Source organism: Hippopotamus amphibius, chromosome 4 (genome assembly GCF_030028045.1).
Source record: "Hippopotamus amphibius kiboko isolate mHipAmp2 chromosome 4, mHipAmp2.hap2, whole genome shotgun sequence".
In the NCBI taxonomy this organism is placed as follows: domain Eukaryota; kingdom Metazoa; phylum Chordata; class Mammalia; order Artiodactyla; family Hippopotamidae; genus Hippopotamus; species Hippopotamus amphibius.
This window is the reverse complement of record NC_080189.1, coordinates 125904268-125927853: the sequence shown is the minus strand read 5'-3', so window position 1 is coordinate 125927853 and position 23586 is coordinate 125904268. Positions and strand designations below refer to the sequence as shown.

At 37.1% G+C, this 23586-nt stretch overlaps 1 protein-coding gene across 1 annotated transcript in view; it reads right to left on the bottom strand.

The window, feature by feature from the left end:
* The window catches only part of MYO3A (myosin IIIA), a 197314-nt gene extending 175542 nt beyond the window's left edge, over positions 1 to 21772 (bottom strand). The window contains exons 1-4 of the mRNA XM_057732602.1: positions 21664 to 21772; positions 20955 to 21041; positions 5950 to 6134; positions 3235 to 3369 (exon numbers count right to left, since the gene is read on the bottom strand). Coding sequence (XP_057588585.1) covers positions 3235 to 3369; positions 5950 to 6117 — 303 coding nt within the window. The 5' untranslated portion in view covers positions 6118 to 6134; positions 20955 to 21041; positions 21664 to 21772. The remainder of the gene's footprint in view (positions 1 to 3234; positions 3370 to 5949; positions 6135 to 20954; positions 21042 to 21663) is intronic.
* Positions 21773 to 23586: the final 1814 nt, after the last annotated feature.

The following is a 23586-nucleotide window of genomic DNA, read 5'->3' as shown; positions in this document are numbered from 1 at the left end:
TTCTCAAGCCTTTTAGGGATATTTCCAATACTTCCATCTGATAATAATATATAAATAAAATTTAAGTTCAAAGAAGCTGTTAAGTCTCTGCTGATTCATTACATCAGGAAGCCACTTAGCTTGTACTGGATGTTCCAAAACCATTGTAATCAATCTTTTCTGCTCTCTCAAAAGAACATTTAACTATGATCAGGAGTCTCCAACCCACACCTACCTCTGAGTGACAATACTGAGAAATGGCAATATAATTAGAATAGGAATCTATAAGGCATAAAAGACAATGACTGATTTCATTCAATATTTTAAAACTCTGAGCAAAGATCTGCACCTTGTGCCCTTGCCCATTTAGGCCTACATTAGTCAGAACACCTGAATCTTCAAATGCTAATTTTCTGATGATTCTATACGGAAAAAATTAAAGATGCATTGCTGAAAATGCTCTGAAGGACACAAAGATAAAAATTTTATTCTGCATTAAGGATTTGCAGAGCACCACACCTCAAATACAAAAACACAAATATGAAGTAAATTCTTTAAAATACTCCATTAATTTAAGGTAAAATGGTTTAATTTCATAATTTATATTCTGTTACTTAGGTAAGTATGTTGAGATGAGTAGAAGTTTTGCTTTGTTTTAATTTGTGATTTAACTAAAAATACAAAGCTGTCTTGAACTAAACTGAGAAATACAAAATAACTCTGAAATCATAATAAATTGCCTACCTTTAAAGAACACAACAGGTTATTTAAAAACATTTTAAACTTCTATAAAATAATACACAGTTTTGGATTCTGAGAAGGTTCTTGAAAATTCTATTTTATAATTTTGAAAGACTCTTTGGTTCAATTAAAGGTGGCAGATTAAACATATACATTTACTTCTCCTCACTATGAATCTCCATTAAAATGCTAGAAAAGGAATAAAAACATATAAAACCACAAAAGAAAAAGGAACAAAGAGGGAGAGAAGTGGAGAAGAGATCGCAGCAAAATTTTTCAACATGGCAGGCAGATGACTGCGTGGTAAGTGACTGAGCAACGCAGAGGAAGCCACAAGCTAAAGCACTAGGTGCGGGTTATTCTGAGGTCACCTGAGCAGATTAACCCAGACAGGGCAAGGAAACAGTGAAAGTGGAGGAGGTGGGCGGGGAGGGGCACAAAAAAAGAGATCCTTTGGAGGTCTCTAATCAAAAGACTTGACACCCTCTTACCCCAGATACAAAATATCAACATCCAGGAGCCTGCCTGAGCACTACACACACACACACACACACACACACACACACACACACACACACACACACACAAAGAGATGGGGGTTTTGTTCCCTAGAAAAACTGAACTGAAGGGACTCGAGATCTGGTGACATCAGTACAGTGGATAAGGGAGTAAGGCACAAAACTCATGATGTGCAAAACAGAGAAGTAACCTTGGAAAGAGGAGGCCACGTGATCTAGAAACAGTGGATTCAACCCAGGTGAGCAGCAGAGAGATATCAGAGGTCAGATACCTGGCAGACCTCCAGAATGGAGTAGGAAGATGTAGGGTTCCAGAGGTGCAATTAATAACCATGCCAAAATTCAGAATACAGATTAGGAAATGAAAGAGTAGAGAAGCTCAGCCATTTATTTCCAGGTACGGCAGTCAATACAGCAAAAGCACAGACCTACCTGCTCAGGAAAGGGTGGCACCACTAACCTGGACCTACATTAACATTGTTCTGTAATATAAGCCCTTTGGTTTTACTTGCTTTTTATTAATCAAGTGGATGTATTTATTTTTTAAAAGATAAAAATGATTGTCTATCTGAAATTATATGAACTGGGAAAATGCACTAATTTCATAACTAATATTGTCAATCATTTTAAACATACAAAAAAAGATGAAGGACATATGTTCAGAGCTAACAGTGGTTCTTTTTATAGTTTCAAGTATTTTCTACAATGATCACTACTTGTAGATTCATTTAAAAAACCATAATAGAAAAGTATAAAGTATGGAGACAATATAATTTATAAATGATTATTGTGCAGGAAAATCAATGGTACATTCCAAAAATGAAATTGAATAACCAAATGCTAATAAAATAATGTGAATACAAGACACTTGAGAACAAACTAGTGGTTGTCAAGGGGAAGAGGAGGGCAGGGGAGAGATGGATTAGGAGTTTGGAATTAGCAGATGCAAACTATTATATATAGAATGGATAAACAACAAAGTCCAACTGCATAGTACAGTGAACTATATTCAATATCCTATGATAAACCATAATGGAAATGAATATGAAAAAGAATACACACACACACACACACACACACACACCTTTGCTTTATACTGGAAACTAACATTATAAATCAACTATACTTCAGTTAACAAAATAAAATAATGTGAATACAATAAATAGATGCTGTAAAGGTGATCAAATAAAGGTTTTACTAGCACTGAGTATGATAAAAGCAGCTTTTAAAAATTTTATCGGAATTAATGATTATTTGAACTTGAATAAAAATATTCAATGAAAATTAGAAAAACCACATTCTTCTAGGACTGGCAGTTACCTTAGTGGGACACCTTCGTAGTACTCCTGCATTAGAGAGACTTGAAAAGGCAGACTTTCTAATTTCCCTTTGGCAACTTATTCAGTATTCAACAGCACTTCCAGTAAGGTTTTTTTCCCCATAAATGTAAATACAGTTGACCCTCCTTATCCACAGATCACGCTGATCGAATCCAACCATGTGGAACCCGAAGATATGGAGGACCAACCGTATCTGGTTCTATAGTTTATGTCATTAGTACTCAGTGATGCCAGAAGAAGAAATTAGCAGCTCACCATTTTTGTCTAATGAAGCCTCAGCTACATTAATTTTCTCTCATATCATAGCACCTGGCACTGAGCCTCAGTCACATGTCAGTTGAACAAAATATGGATGAATAAATAAAAATTATAATGAAGTCTTTTTTTAGCTTGTTCTTCTGCAAGAAGAATAATCCTAGTTTCTTTAGTCTTTTATTGTGGAAACGTTTTCTTTTAATCTTTAATTAGTTTTCTTTCATTTCCCAATGTTTCTGAAGATGGCAAGATGAGAACTGGGCACAGCATTCTACAGAGGATGTGAACAGCCAGGAACATATTAGAAGAACTGCTTTATGGGGTCGATGTTACATAAACATTAAGTCATTCCAAGACCACACCGCAAATTTCCACATGTGAAATAACACTGAAACACTCACCTCAAGAACCAACCACAGCTTATCTCCATTTATTTTATCCTTCTTAAAGTACATGCCATAGAATCTGACCACATTAGGGTGGTCAGAAAGTGCTTTTAAGATGTTGTACTCTGCTTCAATCTCTTCATCGATATCCTACTTTCAAAAAGTCATGGGGAGAGAACAGTGAGAAAAACATGAATGAAGTCAAAGAAACATAATTTAGACTACCAAATGTAGAATTTTGTCAAAGCAAGGTCAGAATACTTTTTACTGTGCTCAGTACTATGTATTGAAATTTCTCATTTCACCGTATAAGGGGAAAGGTTGTGAATTTCCTGAGAATCAAGTACATCTTTAATTATATTAATTTCACTGAAAAGGAATAAATAAAAGGCTGTTTTCTATGTGCGCAATTAGAAAGACACATACGTGGAGAACTCCTTCCGATGATTTTTCTTTCTTTGTACTGTTAACTTTATTTCAGTGGCAAAGCCACTGATTTGAAATTAAAACTTTTAGCTGCTTCATTGTGTTTCTTTGAAGTACGGGGTATTTGAAGGCTATTAAAACTAGTCCTACATGCAATGAACTCCTACCTTTCCAAAAAAAGTGAAAGAGTTAAGTTATATAAGATGTCATACAGCCTTTAGTCAGCTAAAGGCCCACCCACCCGAAGTAGAAGAATAGGTTGCTATCCTGTCAATAAAAATGCAAACATGACCAAGCACTTAGTCATGTATCTGGAAAATCACATATACATGAAACAACTTACAGAGTCATAAATAAGAAAAAGACTTCTAATATTTTATGGTAACATTTAATGCCCTCATTGTTTTAAGACAGAATCATGGAGCTACAGAGCTGGAAACATTTTAAACCAGAGCTCTAATTTGAGAGGAAGAAACTAAAAGCTCAGGGCAGTTAGAGTCACAGAGCTGGTTAGCATGAGATCCAGGACTAGTCTGCTGCCTCCTACCTTCTAGTTCTGCTCATTTCCTCCCTTTCTTGGAGAGAAGATTATTACTTCAAAATCCATAACAGTAAAAACCCTTTTAATATTTTTTTTTTAAAAAGCCACTCTGCAAAATGCCTGGGTGCATTTAAATTCATTTTGTTAAGATTATAATCTCCTGGTTATAAATCTTTTTTATTTGACTTGTGGCATGATAAATGAAGAGTAAATAAAGAATTCTTAGGAAAATATAGATGTACTATGACAAGAAGAAAATCAGCAAAAGAACACATTTAATACTATAGTTATGAATCTATATGTTTCATTAAAACAATAGAACAAAACATGATTTATAAGGTTAGTAGTATAACAAACATGAGTAAATTATGAAAGAATAACGGCTACATGTATTCACCAGTCATTTGTTCTTGTCCATAAAGAAGCAGAAGAATGGGAGACACTGATTATGGGGTCAGACGTTGGGATCAGGCTGGAGCCCTTTCTCTCACCACCATGAACCCCAACCCTTAACAGCGAAGACCAAACGACAGACCCACAATTGCAAAGACCAGACGTACAGTTACTTTGATACAGCCTTATCTCTGTCTCTCTTCCCTCAGTTTGAATGGTAAGAACTTTCCAACAGGGGATCATGAAGACATGCAGCATCAGTGAAGCCTGGGCACAGTGCTTCTCATTTTTTTACCTCCAGTGTATCTAACTTACTACTTGAAAAGAAATCCCCACCCTCCCTTGCCTCTGCTAAATGGATTTAGTAGGAATAAACTATCAAAAAAGAAAGAGAAACCCCAAGGTGAACAGAGGTCCAGAGACCTTTTGCAGGGTCCTACAGTTTGAGTGTAAGAGCGGTGACAAGGATGAGGACTCCGATGCCCTCCCCACACACATCACATCATTTCCATCACGCCGCCCTCCCATCACGTTGCAAGAGCTGAGTAATTGGGGAAGCTGCTCTCAGTAGAGGTTTGGGGATTATGGGATCACTAAGCTTATTCTGGCTCCCCCACATGCTGGGGGAGAGCTACATATGTCCCAGTAGCTGAAAATGCTCCCAAACTTCCAGCTCTCAGCCTCAGAAAAAAAAAAAAAATCCATCTCCACATGCTCTTAAAGGCACAGAAAGATGAGTTTCCCTCATCATAAGTGGATTTCCCAAAAAAGCCAAGCTGCAGCCCATTGGGGCACTGCTGAAAAAGAGGCCATATGGACTGACCATGACATTCAATTCTTCACAAGGACCCTCACCCTGGTTATAAAGGAACATCTTTTCTGCTTTGGAAACACTTAAGTAAACCTGAAAATTAACTTCCTTTTTTTGAATGAAATTTAATTAAAAAAATATTTCTGGTTTGGCATAAGAGGAATTCTGCCTGAAGCCTAAATAAACACAGGAAGAAAAGGAGATCTGGTCCCGATAACATTTTAGGATTACTTCTAGACCCATAAGTCTGCATTCTGACAACACTCTGAAATCTAAAATAATATTAAATCAGCTACTAAGCTGTTGAGAGTTGTAATATTTATATACTTATTTGTATTATATATTTATTCATTTATCAGGTACTTATTGCGCTTTATTATATATGTAAAGCATATGAACAAGGAAACTCTAACAAGGAAACTTTTTTTGAAACATTTTCTTCAAGTTGTAACTGACATTGTGATAAACAAATCAAGATAAGATACCTACAGATTTTTAACTAATACAGATATTTTTTAAAAAGTTAATTAGCAGGAAAAAATAAACCAATGTGACTTACATGAATCGGATCCAGAATTTTGACTGCTGCTTTTTGGCCATTTTTCTTATTCAACACTTTAAAAACTTTTCCGTAAGTTCCTTTGCCAATTGTTTCGGTGATTTCCCACGTATCAGAAGGATCAGGAAAGTTATCAAAGATGATTGTTTTTCCAATTAATGGAAGCATCTCAAAAGTTTAATTCACTGGAGAGAAGAAGTACAGAGTTTCATCTACATTTGATTGATGATATTAAATGTCACACGTAAACTCATGGGAAATTATCTAACATTTTCATGGATATGATGAAAAATACACAGCAGCAACCAAATGTACTCAGAGTTGTGGAAAATTTTAATTTCAATTCTTTCTTGCAAACAGATGAATATGAGTTTAATAATGTTTTGTAAGCAGCACTATATGTAATACTGCTCCATATTAATCACTACTAATTATTTTCAGATTAAAACAAAAGAGGCACATATTTAAATCACTTTGACTTACTCCTTTATACTCATGAGTCGAAGAATTTTAGAATGAACCTTAGAGATGATAAAATTCAATTTCTTCACCAAAGCAAATCCCATACTTTAAAATGATTGCATTTTATATTACTGCTCTATGTAAAAGTCAATGACTGGTCCCCCATTGCTTTGAGGATGAAATTTCTTTCACATAACCTACCATGTCCTTTAAAATATGGCCCTTGCTTACTTTCCTAGCCTCATGTCTCAACACCTCTTTCCTCAGACACTACAAACCAGCTACTTGGGATCCCTTAAATCATTTCTTTCTTGCTTGAGGATCTTTTTTTTTTTTTTTTAATATTTATTCATTTATTTGGTTGCACTGGGTCTTAGTTGTGGCAGGCAGGCTCCTTAGTTGAGGCACATGGGCTCTTCATATACACTATTCCCTCCCACTTTAATGGTTTCTTTGCTGCTACTTATCTTTTCAGATTTTAGCTTAGATGTCATTCTCTCCAATGTGGGATGTGACCACTCTCCACCCCATTTGGGCTGCATCCCATCTCTGCGCTCCAAGATCACTCTGAACCCACCTTGACCTGATATTACTGTACGCCCAGCACCTGGCACAGTGCAGAAATAATTAGGAGAATATGGCTGATAAGATCAAGTGATTTTTAAAAAGAGATTTTATATATAACCTGAAATAAGATCTTCCAAGTAGTGCTATTAACCTTTCATGTTCTCTTTATATTAGTCAACCGTTCATATAAAATTACAAAGAAAAAAAAGGAACAGAAAGAAACCAGAACTTGTGGCAGTCCTCAGAATTTTTCAATTATCTATGCAAAACCTCACTCTCTTCAACTTTAAAAAGTTGACTGCAGTTGTTCTTGTTTATGTATGCATACACACAGAAACACATCTATTAATAAATGTGTTAATATTACACACTAATATTAGCCCATGAAATTCACTTGTCTGACCACAACTTTCAAACCTCATTTAATCCACCAATCCATTGATTCCTCACTTTCTTTATATCCATCAACTCTCTTCAGTCTTCATCCCCTCTTCATTTTCTCTTTCCCCAGCATAAATTCTACAGCTTGAATTATTATAACTTCCTTGCAAATGCCCTCAGCCCTCTTGTTCTTCTCTTTCTCCATCACCAGTCTCCTGGGGTTAAAAAACCAACTCTGGTTAAACCCTACAGCTTCTTCACACCTGTGCCTGTAGCTGGAGAAAACTACACAACTAGGCTGAATCATTTCATTTTTTTTAATTAAAAATTTTTTTTTATGTTTTAAGTTTTTTATTGGAATATAATTGCTTTACACTGTTGTGTCAGTTTCTGCTGTACAGCAAAGTGAATCAGCTGTATTTATACATATATCCCCACATCCCCTCCCCAACACGACTCCTTCTCACCCTCCCTATCCCAGCCCTCGTTTCATTTTAAATTCAGGATAAACACCTTACAAGCAGACCCTCAACACAATCCAGCAATCCTACCACACATCCCTGGTTTGTACATTCCCTGATCTCTAGGGTGATTAACTATTTCACAGTGATCTCTGTCCTCAAATTTCTCTCTCCTCTAATTGTTCCCTCTTTGCTGTCCATCGCCTCCCATAAAACTTCCCAACTGATGCCCTCATTTTAATAATTAAGTGACAAAATGGAAGCAACAATAAACTCCTTAATCTTCTCACCTCAGAAACTACAAACCAAAGTGCATCAAACATGAAGAGTTCATTTTATTTATCATTAGTAATTGCTGTTTGGCCTCAGTTAGTCTTTTTCTTCTGTTCCATCTCATCCACCATATCTCAGCTCAAATATCACATCTTTAGAAATGTCTTCCTGAATATTTTATTCATCCAACAGAATGGAAGCTACAGTGGGTATAGACTTGGTTATTTTTGCCACTGTATCCACAGTTCCCAGAACGATGCCTAACACAATGCAGACAATTAGTAAACGCTGGCTAAACGGGCACATGTTTGCTTATCTGTTAATTCTGAGAGCTGAGATCTTATCTCTCCTGTTCACTTACAAATCTTACACTGCCTCACTCTGTGCCTGGCATACAGTAGATGTTAAATATATAGCTGCTGAATAAGTAAATCAATATGGTTCTTCCAAAAAGCTTTAAATGAGGGAGAGAAATAAGGATTAGGAGGAGCTGAAAAGAATTTGAAAATCCAAACAGAATAAGGATCATATTCTGATTCATTATATTTAAGGGGACATCACCTAGTACCTGCTAAGAATGCCTAGTGAAAATCACATCACCACATAAAAACACACTTAAAAATAGTTCTTGGAACACTTAATCCTTATGAAACCTGTGCTTTTGATCCGAAATGCAAAGGAACAAGTAGGAGGTAATCAGCAATAATCATCCACTTTAGTGATTTCATAATCAGTGACAACTACTTTTTACATCTATCTACTTGAGTCATGCAAATAAGCATTTATGCCATCTGTATAATGTAAAAGTTAGACCAAAAGACCAAATTAAATCTTATTAAACGCCTGAAGTAGGAGTTTTCAACCAGGAAAAACATTCATTTTATGGAACATTGCCTTTTCAGTGCCAGTGTTATTGAACACAATTTTAATTTCTGCTGTTTTAAATATTAGGGATTAACTACTGAACACCAAATGTGTGCAAAGTATTTTAGAGTTTTGGGGATACAAAGATCAGTAACTGGTGGATAGATAAATAAATGTATAACTATTTATAAAAAGTGATAGGTAATAGAAATATGCATAAAGTGCTATGGTAGGGCTTCCCTGGTGGCACAGTAGTTAAGAACCCACCCGCTTGTGCAGAAAAGGGAACTCTCCTGCACTGTTGGTGGCAATGTAAGTTGGTACAGCCACTATGGAAAACAATTTGGAGGTTCCTTAAAAAACTACAAATAGAACTACCATATGATCCAGTAATCCCACTCCTGGGCATATACCCAAAGAAAACCATAATCCCAAAAGAAACTTGTACCATAATGTTTATTGCAGCACTATTTACAATAGCCAGGACATGGAAGCAACCGAAATGCCCATCAACAAATGAATGGATAAAGAAGATGTGGCATATATATACAATGGAATATTACTCAGCTATAAAAAGGGATGAGGTGGAGCTATATGTAATGAGGTGGATAGAACTACAGTCTGTCATACAGAGTGAAGTAAGTCAGAAAGAGAAAGACAAATATTGTATGCTAACTCACATATACGGAATCTAAAAATGGTACTGATGAACTCAGTGACAAGAACAAGGATGCAGATACAGAGAATGGACTGGAGAACTCGAGGTTTGGGAGGGGGCGGGGGGTGAAGAGGAAGCTGAGACGAAGCGAGAGAGTAGCACAGACATATATATACTACCAACTGTAAAATAGATAGTCAGTGGGAAGTTGTATAACAAAGGGAGTCCAACTCGAGGATGGAAGATGCCTTAGAGGACTGGGGCAGGGAGGGTGGGGGGCACTCGATGGGGGCAGAGTCAAGGAAGGGAGGGAATACGGGGATATGTGTATAAAAACAGATGATTGAACTTGGTGTACCCCCCAAAAAAATAATAAATAAAAAACAAACAAAAAAAAACTACGTGTAAAAAAAAAAAAACAAAAACAAAACAAAAAAAAACTTTAATTGCCCAATAAAGCTTTATTTTTACCCCCCCCCCCCAAAAAAAAAAGAACCCACCTGCTAATGCCCGGGACACAGCTTCGGGCCCTGGTCCCACACGCCACAGAGCAACTAAGCCCGTGTGCCACAACTACTGAGCCCACATGCCACAACTACTGAAGCCTGAGCACCTAGAGCTGGTGCTCTGCAACAAGAGAAGCCACCGCAATAAGAAGCCCACGCACAGCAATGAAGAGTAGCTCCTGCTCTCTGCGACTACAGAAAGCCCGCATGCAGCAATGAAACACAGCTAATAAAAAAAAATAAAGAAAGAAACAAAATTATTTTTTTAAAAGGTGCTATGGTAGCCCAGCTAAAGAAGCAATTAATTCTGGAGTATCATGAAAAGATACAGAAAATAGCAGCACTAGAGCTGGACATTAAACAAAAACAGGAGTTTATCTAAAATAGAATTTCCTCTTTAACAGTTCATAATAAGACAAATATTTAAAGCAATGCATTGCTACATTATAAAACAATAATCACAAAATGACAAATGCATAGGCATGTTGGAAACTGAATACACTTAGTTAAGTTCCATTTAAAACAAATAAAACTCCCAAGAAGGCAAAAGAAGACTAAAATGACTTCCTCAAAACTAAACATTAAAAAATTTCAAGAATTAGAATAGAAAAAAGTCTTATGACTCCTAAACTATACTTTTCGAATACGCAGTTGTTTATTCTTTAAGAATATAATGTCACAGTTAGTAAACAACTAATTATTTAATGATTACAGCAAACTGCATTCTACAGCAATGTTTATATTTTTTCTAGTCCTTTAGCACTCACAGAATAAAAAAAATAATTCTCTAGCTCATAAAACTAAAACATACAATTCTTCTTAATTATATGATCATCTGAGCTAAAGAATTTGACATATATATTTACTGTATTTTGATATATGTATTACAAACTCCTGTACATCAAAGGACACTATCAATGGAGTGAACAGACAACCTACAAGATACAAAAAAATAGTTGTAAGTCATATATTTGATGAAGGGTTAATATCCAGAATATAAAGAATATCTACAATACAACAACAAAATAACCTAATTTTAAAATGAGCAAAGGACTTGAACAGACATTTGTCTAAAGAAGATATATACACGTGGCCAATAAGCATATGGAATAATGCTCAACATCACTAATCCTTAGGAAAATGAAAATCAGAACCATGAAGAGATACTACTTCTCAGCCATGAGGATGGCTATTATCAAATAACAACAAAAATGTTGTTGAGGGTGTAGGGAAATGGAAACTCTTGTGATTGCTGATGGGAATGTAAAATAGTGCAACTTCTGTGGAAAATGCGATGGTGGTTCCTCAAAAAAACAGTGAATTCTTTTGATTTTGTTAAGTGAAACAGTCTATAGTAGGACAGAGCACTAAGTACAAGTGGTCCAAAGTAAGATAAAAGACTACAGTAAAAAATGCTAGATCTTAAAAAAGAAAGTGGTTTATGCACTAAACATTTTGTGCCTTGGTCTAATATTAACATGATGTCTGTGTAAAATAACAAAAAGAACCAGTGTTGAATCATGTTTTATTCCCTGTCTTATCCCAGATTGCTACATGTGTTCTTTCCAAGAAGTCTGATTGAATTACTGTACACACTTACCGTCATATGTGACAGTTTTGTCATTGTTAGAGATTTCAGTAATTAAAATGGGAAACAGAAACTTAGGTTATTTTCCTTATCAAAACAATGTTCCCTGGAGCCACACTATTACGATGGTTTCGTGCTCTTGTACATTGGATGTCTTAAGCTGAGTGCAGTTTAGGGGATCCTTTCTAATTACAGGAAGGTCCTTCTTTCCTTCAACACTGTGATCTGACCTGTGACAAATCTGTGCTATACTCTATGTAAATAGCTAACAGTCAGTTGCAAACCAACTGAATGTACAAATCATACTGCTGGTGCTGAAATCTCTTCAGAATAGTCATCATGATCTCAAAGTTTGTTTCAAAATTTGCAAGCATCAAGTGTCAATCAAAACTGAAGATGAAACACTAATGAATGTTGAATTGTCATGCTTTAGGTGTACTTCCTTTTTAGAGTTTTTGGTTCTCTGCTATTTTTACCGTACTGTTTCATTTAAACTTCCTACATACTAACATCATTGTGCGATTGAAATAAAATTCCAGTATATGCAAAAAAGACAACAACAACAGTGAATTACCATACAACCCAGCAATTCCACCTCTTGGTATATATCCAAAATAATTGAAAGGAGGGTCTCAAAGAGATATGTGTACATCCATGTTCATAGCAGTATTATTCACAACAGCTAAAAAGTAGAAGCAGCTCACATGTCCATCAATGGATGAACGGATAAATAAAATGTTGTATTACATATAATAGAATGTGATTCAGCCTTAAAAGGGAAGAAAATTCTGACACATGCTACAACATGAAGGCCTAGAAGGCCTTCTACATTGTGAAAAAATAGCCTGTCACGAAAGGGCAACTATCACATGATTCCGTTTCTACACAGTACCCAGAAGAGCCAAATTCAGAGACAGAAAGTATAATAGCGGTTGCTAGGAGATTGGGGAAGAGAAATGGGAATTATTATTTACCAAGTAGTTTCAGTTTGGGAAGATAAAAAAAGTTGTGGAGATGGATGGTGGTGATCGTTGTACAATAATGTGAATATATTTACAGCCACTGAACTGCACATTTAAAAATGGTTAAAAGGGTAAATTGTATGTAATGTACATTTTACCACAATAAAAATATTACTCCGGATATAGTACAGGGAAACAAAGTAATGAAAAACAGGAAAACCAAGTTTAAATATATGCAAGGGAGATTGGAATGGTCTGCTTGCTCTCAGATCCATGCATGACCTTCCGTGTCCTAAATCCTGGGGGCTGACATCTCAAAACTATATTTCCCAAACTTCTTGTCCCACTGGCTTCCTCCTCTGCTAGATGCTGCCAGTGAGAGTGACAGGCAGTAGACTGGCTGGTTGGAGGTTATTTCTCCTCTGCTTTCTCCAGGTTTTGTGGTGTCTCCATCAGTGGCTATATCTCCCCAATAGTCCCTGTTCCCATAGGGCAAACCTGCCATGGGTCTAGATGGCCTCAGCTTCTACATTTTGGTAAGACTAGCTGTAACTCTACTGCCCGAGGAGTGACAACAGTTTTTTGCTATTGCTAACTTTTAGATTGCCTCATTGTCCCATTTGGCTTTCAGATAACCTAAAACATCTGTAACGAAACCCTATATGTCTTAGTCTGTTCAGGCTGCTCTAACAAAAATAATATAAACTGGGTGGATTATAAACAACAAACATTTATTTCTCACAGTTCTAGAGTCTGTGAAATCCAAGATCATGGTGCTGGTAGACGTGGTGTTGGGTGTGGGTCCACTTTCCAGGTGACTGTCTTTTTGCTGTAACCCCACATGGTGGAAGGGAGGAACTAGCTCTCTGGGGTCTCTTTTATAAAATGCTAATACCATTCGTGAGGCTCTGCCCTCATGACCTAATCACTTCCCAAAAGCCTCATACCCAACATCATTATCTGAATTTCAACATATGAATTTGGGTAGGATACAAACATTCAGACTATAGCACCATATTAAATCCCCTCTGTTGAACTGCTTGGTATTAATTCTATTTTCCTGACTTATTCAGTCTAACAACCACCTAATCAGTCTGAGAAGGAAAGAATGAAGAAAAGGCAATAGACAGAGGCTGAAACTTTTTCCAAACAGATGAAAGGTATGAACACTCAAATTTAGGAAGCTCAGTAAAGTTTTCAAAAAATCCACAGTTAGATGCACTGCAATGAAAAAACAGAACACCAAAGACAGTGAGAAGCTCTTAAAACCAACCAGATAGAAAAGATATATTACAATTCAGATTATGCAGATTATGTAATTTGCACAAAGTCTCACCATCCTTAATCACTAACTTTATTCTGCTGTTGTGATATTTATCTATACTTAGACTACTAACCATACTGATACTCTGTATAATCATAAATTAGTTCACTAATTCAGCCAGCCTGTGTTACAGATGTGTCAAACAATGAGAATACAATAGTGATGAAGGTGCATCCCTGATGCAGATGTGTGTTCATCTTCTGGGTCACTGTCTTTTTATAATTAGTGCTCTATAGAAATAAATGTTATGGAAGAACAAAAAAAAAAAAGAAAAGAAAAGATATATTACATATAAAGGGAAATAATTAGAATGACTGCTGGTATTTCAATAGAAAACAGTAGTATAATACATTCAAAATGCTGAAATAAAATAACTGTTAATCTAGAACAAAGAATCCTTCAAGATCAAAGGCAATTTTTTTAGCCAAAAAAATTGAGTTTAACAACATTAATTGACCCCTGAGAAAGAGAACTTCTAAAAGATGTCTTTCAGGACTTCCCTGGTGGCACAGTGATTAAGAATCCGCCTGCCAACGCAAGGCACATGGGTTCGAGCCCTGGTCCGGGAAGACTCTACATGCCATGGAGCAACTAAGCCCATGCACCACAACTACTGAGCCTATGCTCTAGAGCCCGCAAGCCATAACTATTGAGCCCACATGCCACAACTACTGAAGCCCACATGCCTAGAGTCCGTGCTCCACAACAAGAGAAGCCACCACTCTCCGCAACTAGAGAAAGCCCATGTGCAGCAATGAAGACACAATGCAGCCAAAAATAAATAAATAAATAAATTTACATTAAAAAAAAGATGTCTTTGAAGAATGATAATGGTCTCACAAGGAAGATCTAAATTGCCAAAAACAATAAATAAATCGTTACGTGTGTGTGTGTAAATCTAAACTAACATTGATTATAAGAAACAATAGACAAAAATGAACAATAATAATCAAAAGCAGAGTGGTAGAATTTAAAATGTTCTTAAGTTCCTCATATAGTTAGGCAGTTAGAAATAGCTTTAGACTTTAAGATATACATGCCAAATACACTAAACCCTCAAAATACCATGCATAACTTTCAAAATATTAAAAGAGAAAAAGTGATATGGACAAACTCATTCAATCAAAAACTCAGGAAAAGAGAGTAAAGGAAGGCTTAAAAAAAAGCAGAAGAAATAGAAAGCATAAAATAATCCTGTGGAAAGAATTATAAATACGCCAGTAATCACAAGAATCGTAAATGGACCATACTAACCAGTGAAAAGACAGAAATTGGTAGTTTCCAGCTGTTTGCAAGAGGTTCACATAAACTACAGACAGAAATATAGTGGAAATAAAATAACGGTACCATGTAAATATTCAGCAAAGGAAAATGACGTGGCTAGATTAACATCAGACAAAATGTACTCTAAGGAAAAACATTTGCTAGAAGTAAAAAGGGTCACTACATAATAATCAAAGACTTACTTCACCAAGAAAATATGAAAGCTCAAAATAGCAGCCCAGAATATATAAAATAAGAACTGAAAGATGGAAAAATGGAGAAAGCCACAATTTTAGTGGGAGATTGTAACATACTTTGTCAGTGATTTCTGGATCAAGTAGAGAAAAAAATTCTTAAGAATAAATAAAATTTAGACCACTTTATTAAGAATGAAAATTGAATGGATATCCTGAACTACACATGAAATCCTGTATCTAACAATGAATAATCTTCCTGAGCACATATTACTGCAATGTAATTAAGAACTACTCAACTACTAGATAAATTTTTTAAAACCTATACAATTGGATACTTTAAAAGGAACTACTGAACAATTCAAGAGCCAAAGAATAAAACATAATGACCTTTTTCAAATAGACTTAGAACTGAATAATAATGAAAATACTACTCCTGAAAATTTATGGGATAAAGCTAAAACAGTACACAGAGGAAAACATATAGCCTCAAATTTTCTCGTAGAAAGGAAGAAAGGCAAAAAATTATGTAATTACAAAATAAAAGCAAAGGGTGTAGAAAAAAGAAGAGCTGAAATTAAAAAAAGGCATTACAGAAAAAGAATGACAGATTAAAGGACTGATAAATACTATAGTTCTTCAAAGAGAATTTTTTTAATAGACAAGCTCCTATCAGGACTGATTAAGGAAAAAACAAACAAAACAGAAGGCACAGATGAGCAGTACTAAGGATGAAAGACTAACAAATTACAAGAGACTAAAAAGATCAAAAAAGGATATAATTTTTTATCAAGAAACTTAAAAACTGAGATTAAATGGACAATTTCCTAGAAATAATATTAGAGAAGGGGGAAACTGAGACGAAGCGAGAGAGTAGCACAGACATATATATACTACCAACTGTAAAATAGTCAGTGGGAAGTTGTTGTATAACAAAGGGAGTCCAACTCGAGGATAGAAGATGCCTTAGAGGACTGGGGCAGGGAGGGTGGGGGGGACTCGAGGTGGGGGAGTCAAGGAAGGGAGGGAATACAGGGATATGTGTATAAAAACATATGATTGAACCTGGTGTACCCCCCAAAAAATAAATTAAAAAAAAAAATATTAGAGAAGGAAAAAAATCGAAAAATGAAAGTTATTTTTCTTGGAATGTCTGCATTAATGGGCCTTCATACTCTAACTTCTAACACTCAATTCTTAACTCATATAATCACTAAGGAGAGTACATTAAGTTCTCAAACACCAGAAAATCCCTCTAAGTATCTTTTAATACTTTAGAGGTAATGGCCAAATTTATCAGTAGAAGGGGCTAAAAACCCAATTTAGGGATAATTGCTTCATAACTGAACACAAACACATTTTCTTTTCTCATATAACACAAACATTAATCAGCTTAATTGTTAACTTTTCCAAAATATAGGCAGAGAACACCATTTTTCAATGAAACTGCAATTCGCCCATGACAGAAAACACACTAAGAACGTAGCAGATGGCTTTACTCAAAACTAAGCAATATTTTAACACTGTGATTCTCACTTTTAAAAACAAGCATTACATATTTCCTGTAGGATATTATTGGAAGATACTTCCTTTTATGCTTTCACTTCTGCCAAGCTGTTTAAACGGCATTGCATATGGCTTAAGTTACATACAAAAGCAACCGCTGTCTGTGATGGAAGAGAAATCCTGCAATGTCAGCAGGGCAGCCACAGAACTTCTCTCTCTCCGCAGACAGAGCAACCAGGAGGATCTCAATACAGAAGCTGGACTACATTATTTTCCCACTAAAAATCCTTCAAAATCCACATTTTTACCATGTCCTTCAGATCCTTTCTGACCTCTCTAAACTCAACCTATGTTCTTCTTCACCACTCACAGTGACTGCAGCCTCAACTGCCTTCTGACAAGTCTTAGAACACTGTAGACTCTTTTCTGCTGCAGGACCTCCTATATTCTTTGAAGAGATGCTTTCCCAACCATAAGCATGGCTGGCTTGAAGTTCTCTCTGACACAGTCACATATCATGAACTGTCCCTGATTTTAATTTATTGTGCAGATTATTTTCATAGAATGATTATGAAAGTAATAAAGCCTTGCTGGTGAAAAGCAGCCAACAGAAAAGTGAGTTTGCCATATAAAATCACCTTCCGAAGAACACTCTTCGACATAAATAACAGCAAGATCTTTTTTGATCTACCCCCTAGAATAATGGAAATAAAAACAAAAATAAATAAGTGGGACCTAATGAAACTTCAAAGCTTCTGCACAGCAAAGGAAACTATAAGCAAGACGAAAAGACAACCCTCAGAAAGGGAAAAAATATTTGCAAATGAATCAACAGACAAAGGATTAATCTCCAAAATATATAAACTGTTCATCCAGCTCAATAGCAAAAAAATAAACAACCCAATAAAAAAATGGGCAGAAGACCTAAATAGGCATTTCTCCAAAGAAGACATGCGGATGGCCAGGAGGCACATGAAAAGCTGCTCAAAATCACTAATTATTAGAGAAATGCAAATCAAAACTGCAATGAGGTATCGCCTCACACCGGTTAGAATGGGCATCATCAAAAAATCTACAAACAGTAAATGCTGCAGAGGGTGTGGAGAAAAAGGAACGCTCTTGCATTGCTGGTGGGAATGTAAATTGATATAGCCACTATGGAAAACACTATGGAGGTTCCTTGCCAAACTAAAAATAGAACTACCATATGACCCAGCAATCCCACTACTGGGCATATACCCAGAGAACACCATAATTCAAAAAGACACATGCACTCCACTGTTCATTGCAGCACTATTTATAGCCAGGACATGGAAGCAACCTAAATGTCCATCAACAGATGAATGGATAAAGAAGATGTGGTACATACACACAATGGAATATTACTCAGCTATAAAAAGCAATGAAACTGGCACATTTTTAGAGACATGGATGGACCTAGAGATTGTCATACAGAGTGAAGTGAGTCAGAAAGAGAAAAACAAATATTGCATATTAACACATATATGTGGACTATAGAAAAATGGTACAAATCAACCGGTTTGCAAGGCAGAAATAGAGACACAGATGTAGAGAACAAACATATGGACACCAAGTGGGGAAAGCGGGGAGGGTTGGGGGGGAACAAATTGGGAGACTGGAACACCAAATTGTACACTCTAAATATATGCAGTTTATTGTAAAAAATAAAAAAATAAAAAATAAAAACAAAACAAAACAACAAAAAAAAACCCACCTTCTGGAGACATGAGGCTGAATCACCAAGCAAGTTTCAAGTATCTCCCTTTTCACAGAACTTTAAAACACAGACTCACAGAAATCTCTGGTCTCACTTAACTACAGACCAGATGAACGGGTCACATATCCCTTCCAGTTTTCCAACAACATACGCAGTAAAGTATGGTTTAAAACAGACCTGTCCAGTTATATGTCTGGTCAGCTTCGAATGAGCCGTAATCAATGTTTTGTTCCCTTCAATTTGCTTGAAAACGTTTTGTAGAGAAGGGATGGGTGTACTTCTATCCATGTATTCTGCTTTCCACCACTCATTTTCTCATTCTGTAATTACTGGGATAAAAGTACACGCTTAAATGATGGAACCAAAAGAAAGGCTATCATTTCCTAGAAAATTTCACCCTATTTAAAAAGTGGCATTATTGAGAACCCCCAAAACTGTCATCAAAACTATTTTAAGTTTTAATGCAAACCTATAAACTTCAGTGTCCACAACAGTAAAACGGAATAAAAATGCACGTCTGAACTAATTCTCAGAGTTGACCTAAGTATCAAATGAGTTTTATGAGGAAATGATGCTTCCTAAATAGTAATACAGGATGATTCTCCTCCTTTTTCAAGGAAGCAAGTTGGGTTACAGTTTTGGCCACACAATCACCTGTTGAAATTAGCAAGGGATATTTTCTGAGTCAGAAATCACAAACTGAGTTGTCTGCAGTGACAAAGGAGGTGAAATATACGAGTGAATCACCTCTGGATGAATAAAAGCATGGAGTAGAGGCACATGGCAAAGTGGAGAGAGTGCACCCCAGCCAAAGTGGGCAGCCACATCCTGCTGCAGGGCAGGCAGCCACAAGCCCCGCCTTGCCTGGTCCTCTTGTCTTTCAGGAGAAGCCAGGACTCTGGGAATTTGCATAAAACTTAAAAAATTTACACCACTGGTAAACAGTTGTAATTATTTTAAAGTGTCAATCTGACCCAAATAAATACATCAAATTCAACCAAATTCAGCCTTTATGCTATCAGTCTATGACTTCTACATGAGGTTTATTTTGTGTTCTTTGTTAAAAAATGGCCAATAAACAAGAACCTATCCACATGGTGTAATCACCCTGAGACTTCAGGAAAAATAGATAATAACAGTGGCTAGCATTTTTCTGACTGTTTATCAGATGCCAGGGTACCTACAGGGCTTTCAGTTTTACACACATTATATTATTTAACTTTTAACACTTATAAGAAACCCTTCAGAAAGACATTACTGTAACCCCCATTTTCAGAAAAGAAGACTAAGGATAAGAGAGTTTTTAAGGTCATAATGCTGGTAAATGGCAGAGTCAAGAAACAAACCAGGTCAAAGTCCATGGTAGAAATCTAATGTTCAGTGATAGATGATTTCAGCTCTAAAGAGTAATGCTTCCCAACTTGAGGTTCCTTACTCCCTGTGTGTCCTCAAAGTGGTAAGGGGTTTTCTGTGAATTAGTCTGAAAGTCTAATGGAAATCTATTTGCCCTCTGAGTGATAACTGAGTTTGTTTCCTACTGCAAAAGAAAGGGAGTTTGTTAGATACAATCTTTCAAATGATCAACCTAAGGAAAAATCCAATGAAGAGACCCTCCTTCCTTAAAAAAAAAAAAAAAGAAAGAAAAAGGGAAGTAAACAGTTTACAATTGCAGAAATTATTAAAATGATAAAACATTTTATATCAAAACTGTACATAACTTACATCCATATAGCCTAAAGTACATATGCACTTTCAAATATTTGTTTATCACACCATTAGTAGCAACTAATGGACCTTCAAATAGTTTGGACTATTTGACAGATAAAAGTTACTTCTCAAAGAATATTTGCACACACACACACAAAAAGCTGTAAGGATAAAGTTGAAAAAGGAAGTGCAGGGCAATGCTACTCCTTATGTGACTGACCAAAATCTCTCCAAATAGATATAGTCTGGTATTAAAGATCACCTCATTGAATCTTTTAATTTGCACATTTTTGTTCCCAACAATAATAAAAAAGGACTAAGACAAATGAGAGTAATTTTTCACATGCCTGGACACCACATCAATAGACTCATAAAGAACAAGCTATCTTTGAAATCTTATACATCTCTAAATTTCCCCATTTGAAAACAATTATCTTTTACAATGTAATAAAAATCAGTATGGCATGACTAACATGCACCGTCATTTATCCGTCAAAACTTTGCACTTAGGCTCCAGAAAATCCAGAAAACTTGTCAACTTTATCACCTACCTTTAGCAAAGCGTGAAAATAATGCATAATTATGTTCACATATCATGACACAGAGTAAGTGTACAGGCTGCAGCTGTGATCCTGAGTCTGTAACACACAACAAACAAGCCAGAGTTTTACAGGATAAACATCAAGGATCCAGAGAAAGTATTTAGAAGTTGAACATAGAAACATTTAGGTAGAACGGCAGGACCATAATTTATTCCTCAGGTTTGGCATTTTTTGCACAACTAACACAGAACAACTCATATCCTGTGCAGGCATAAAATAACTGTAAAGTTACTGGAGCAATAAGAATTACCAAAAAATGTTAAATGCTTTAAGGGCACCCATTCAATCACCAAGAAAACTCCAGAAACCACAAAACCCATAAGGATTCTTTGGGTTTTCAAATTCTTTCAAAAATCTTTTTTTTTTTTAATTTTAGTGTCATTACAACCTCCATTTCCAGACTTATATTCAACTATCATGCCAATAATAATACAATATTTTATTATATTATTATTTTCGTAGGAAAATTCTAGCAAGGTGCAAATAGAAACCACTACAGAACCAGGCTGTTGGTGAGCAAGTCGAAATGACATCGTTTCTGGGAGGATTTCTCTACTTCTCATTAATAATCACAATGTTCTTTCTTGTCTGCACTTTCTCCTCAAAAAGGAAACTTTACAGATGCGTCTGGAGGGGCAGGGACCCCAGCTCCACCGACCTGCTCCGAGAGAAATCAGCTCAGAACAGGAGTTCCCTCGGGTTGACCCGGCGCGGCGCGGGCCACAGGTTCCCGAGATTCGGCCGGGACGAGGCGCGCGGTGCCCGCGAGTACCCCTCCCGTTCCCGGTCTGGTTCCCCGGGGCGGGCGCGGGGTTCTCCGAGCCCCGCGCGCGCCCCACACGCCCCCTGTGGCCGGGGAGGAGGCGCCGCCAGGCCTGGAGCTCCGCGCCACCTGGGCGGGAAACGGGCGTCTCCATCCTCCCCTCGGGGCGGGGACGGGGGCGGGGCGTTCCCGGGCGGGGCGGGGCGCTCGAGGCCGGGGGCGGGGCGCTCGAGGGAGTGGCCCCTCTCCAGGCTCCGGAAGGATGTTCCTCCCGCCCGCGCGCGCCGCCTCCGCCCCCCGTGACCGCCGGCAGGGGAGGCGGCGGCGTGTGCCGCGCGCTCCTCGCAGCGCCCAGGGATGGCGGACGAGGCTGCGAGGGGTTTCCTGGGACTTGGCCGCGACTCCCTGGCCTGGAGCCCCGGGGGAAGGGAGACGACCCCGGAATCCCTGGAACCCCCTCGGACAGGCCCACTTTCCTGAAGAAAAGCTTCCTTGTGGTGCGCGGTGTCTTCCCCCAGATTCCGTGGGGAAACGTGCCACGAGGGTGTCATCTTGAGGCCACTGGGTCCCGACCCCGAAATTAGAGGGAAAGTGTCTAATGAGATGTCCCCCCGCAAATACCAGTTCACTTTAGCTGCCCGCTAAGGAACTTCCAACTTCAGGAGGAGGCCTGTCAACTACCAACCCTCTGGCTTGGTCCTCTCTGTCCCCTGAGCTCACTGGATGGGTCCGTGCTGGCCAGATTCCCTCAACAGCCTCAAGGGACATTGGGGGCATGGTTATGGCTTCATGCCCTTCAAAAGGTGAGCACCACAGTCCATATGGCATTTGATTCTCTTCATAATCTAAATGGGTCTGCCATTCGTGATGTCTAAAAATGAGAAAAATTCTGGAAGACCAAACAGGGGTCATCTAGTCCTAATCGATGCATCTGTCTTAAGAAAAAAAAGAAAACCATCATTTGAGTAGATGCCAAAAAGGCATTCAGCATTTTTGTGATGCTTTCCTCATAAAATATCTTTGAAATCTAGAAATTGAACAGTGGATTTTTCTCAGAATATCATATATCTCATCTAATATGTTATGATATCTTATTGTTGAGACTAGCGTATCAATATAAACGGATTCAAATTTTCAAGTTCTTTCTTTAAAAACAAGATCATACCAAATATATTATTTAAGGTAAGAATTCATAAAGCGTAACCAAATGGCCACATACAAAATTGTAAGAGGCCAACTGTGACCAATTAAAGTACAATGGGAAAAATGGTTCCCAGTTCACAATAGCCACAAAGAACATAAAATAATTAGGAATGATAAGAATGAGAAATGTCGGAGACCTGAAAAAGGAAAATGTAGGACTATCAAGAAATCATTTATAAAGTATGTTATTTATTAGAGAGACATGATATCCTTCAGTGAGAAGATGAGATTTTAAGTACATAATTATTACCTCCCAAATTGAAACAAAATATTCTGAAATTCATCTGAGAAACTACAAGCTAGAATAGCTAAGTTCACAGCTTCAAAATTGCTTACATAACAATATTAAGACTTTTTTTCACTCTTTTTGGCTGCTGTTCTTTCACAGACATGCAATGAAGTTTTCCAGTGGTTGCATAATATGTGATGTCACAACAGATTGAATGCAGGATCAGATATGTCTTCTGATATGCCAAACATTAAAGGAATTTGCATGAATGTAAAAATAATTGGTAAGTTTAACTGAGAAATCTGGTAGGTCCCTTAAAAACATCAACCAAAACAAAAAAACAATAAACATGAAAAGAGTAACTATACTCTGAAAGAAATAGGTGC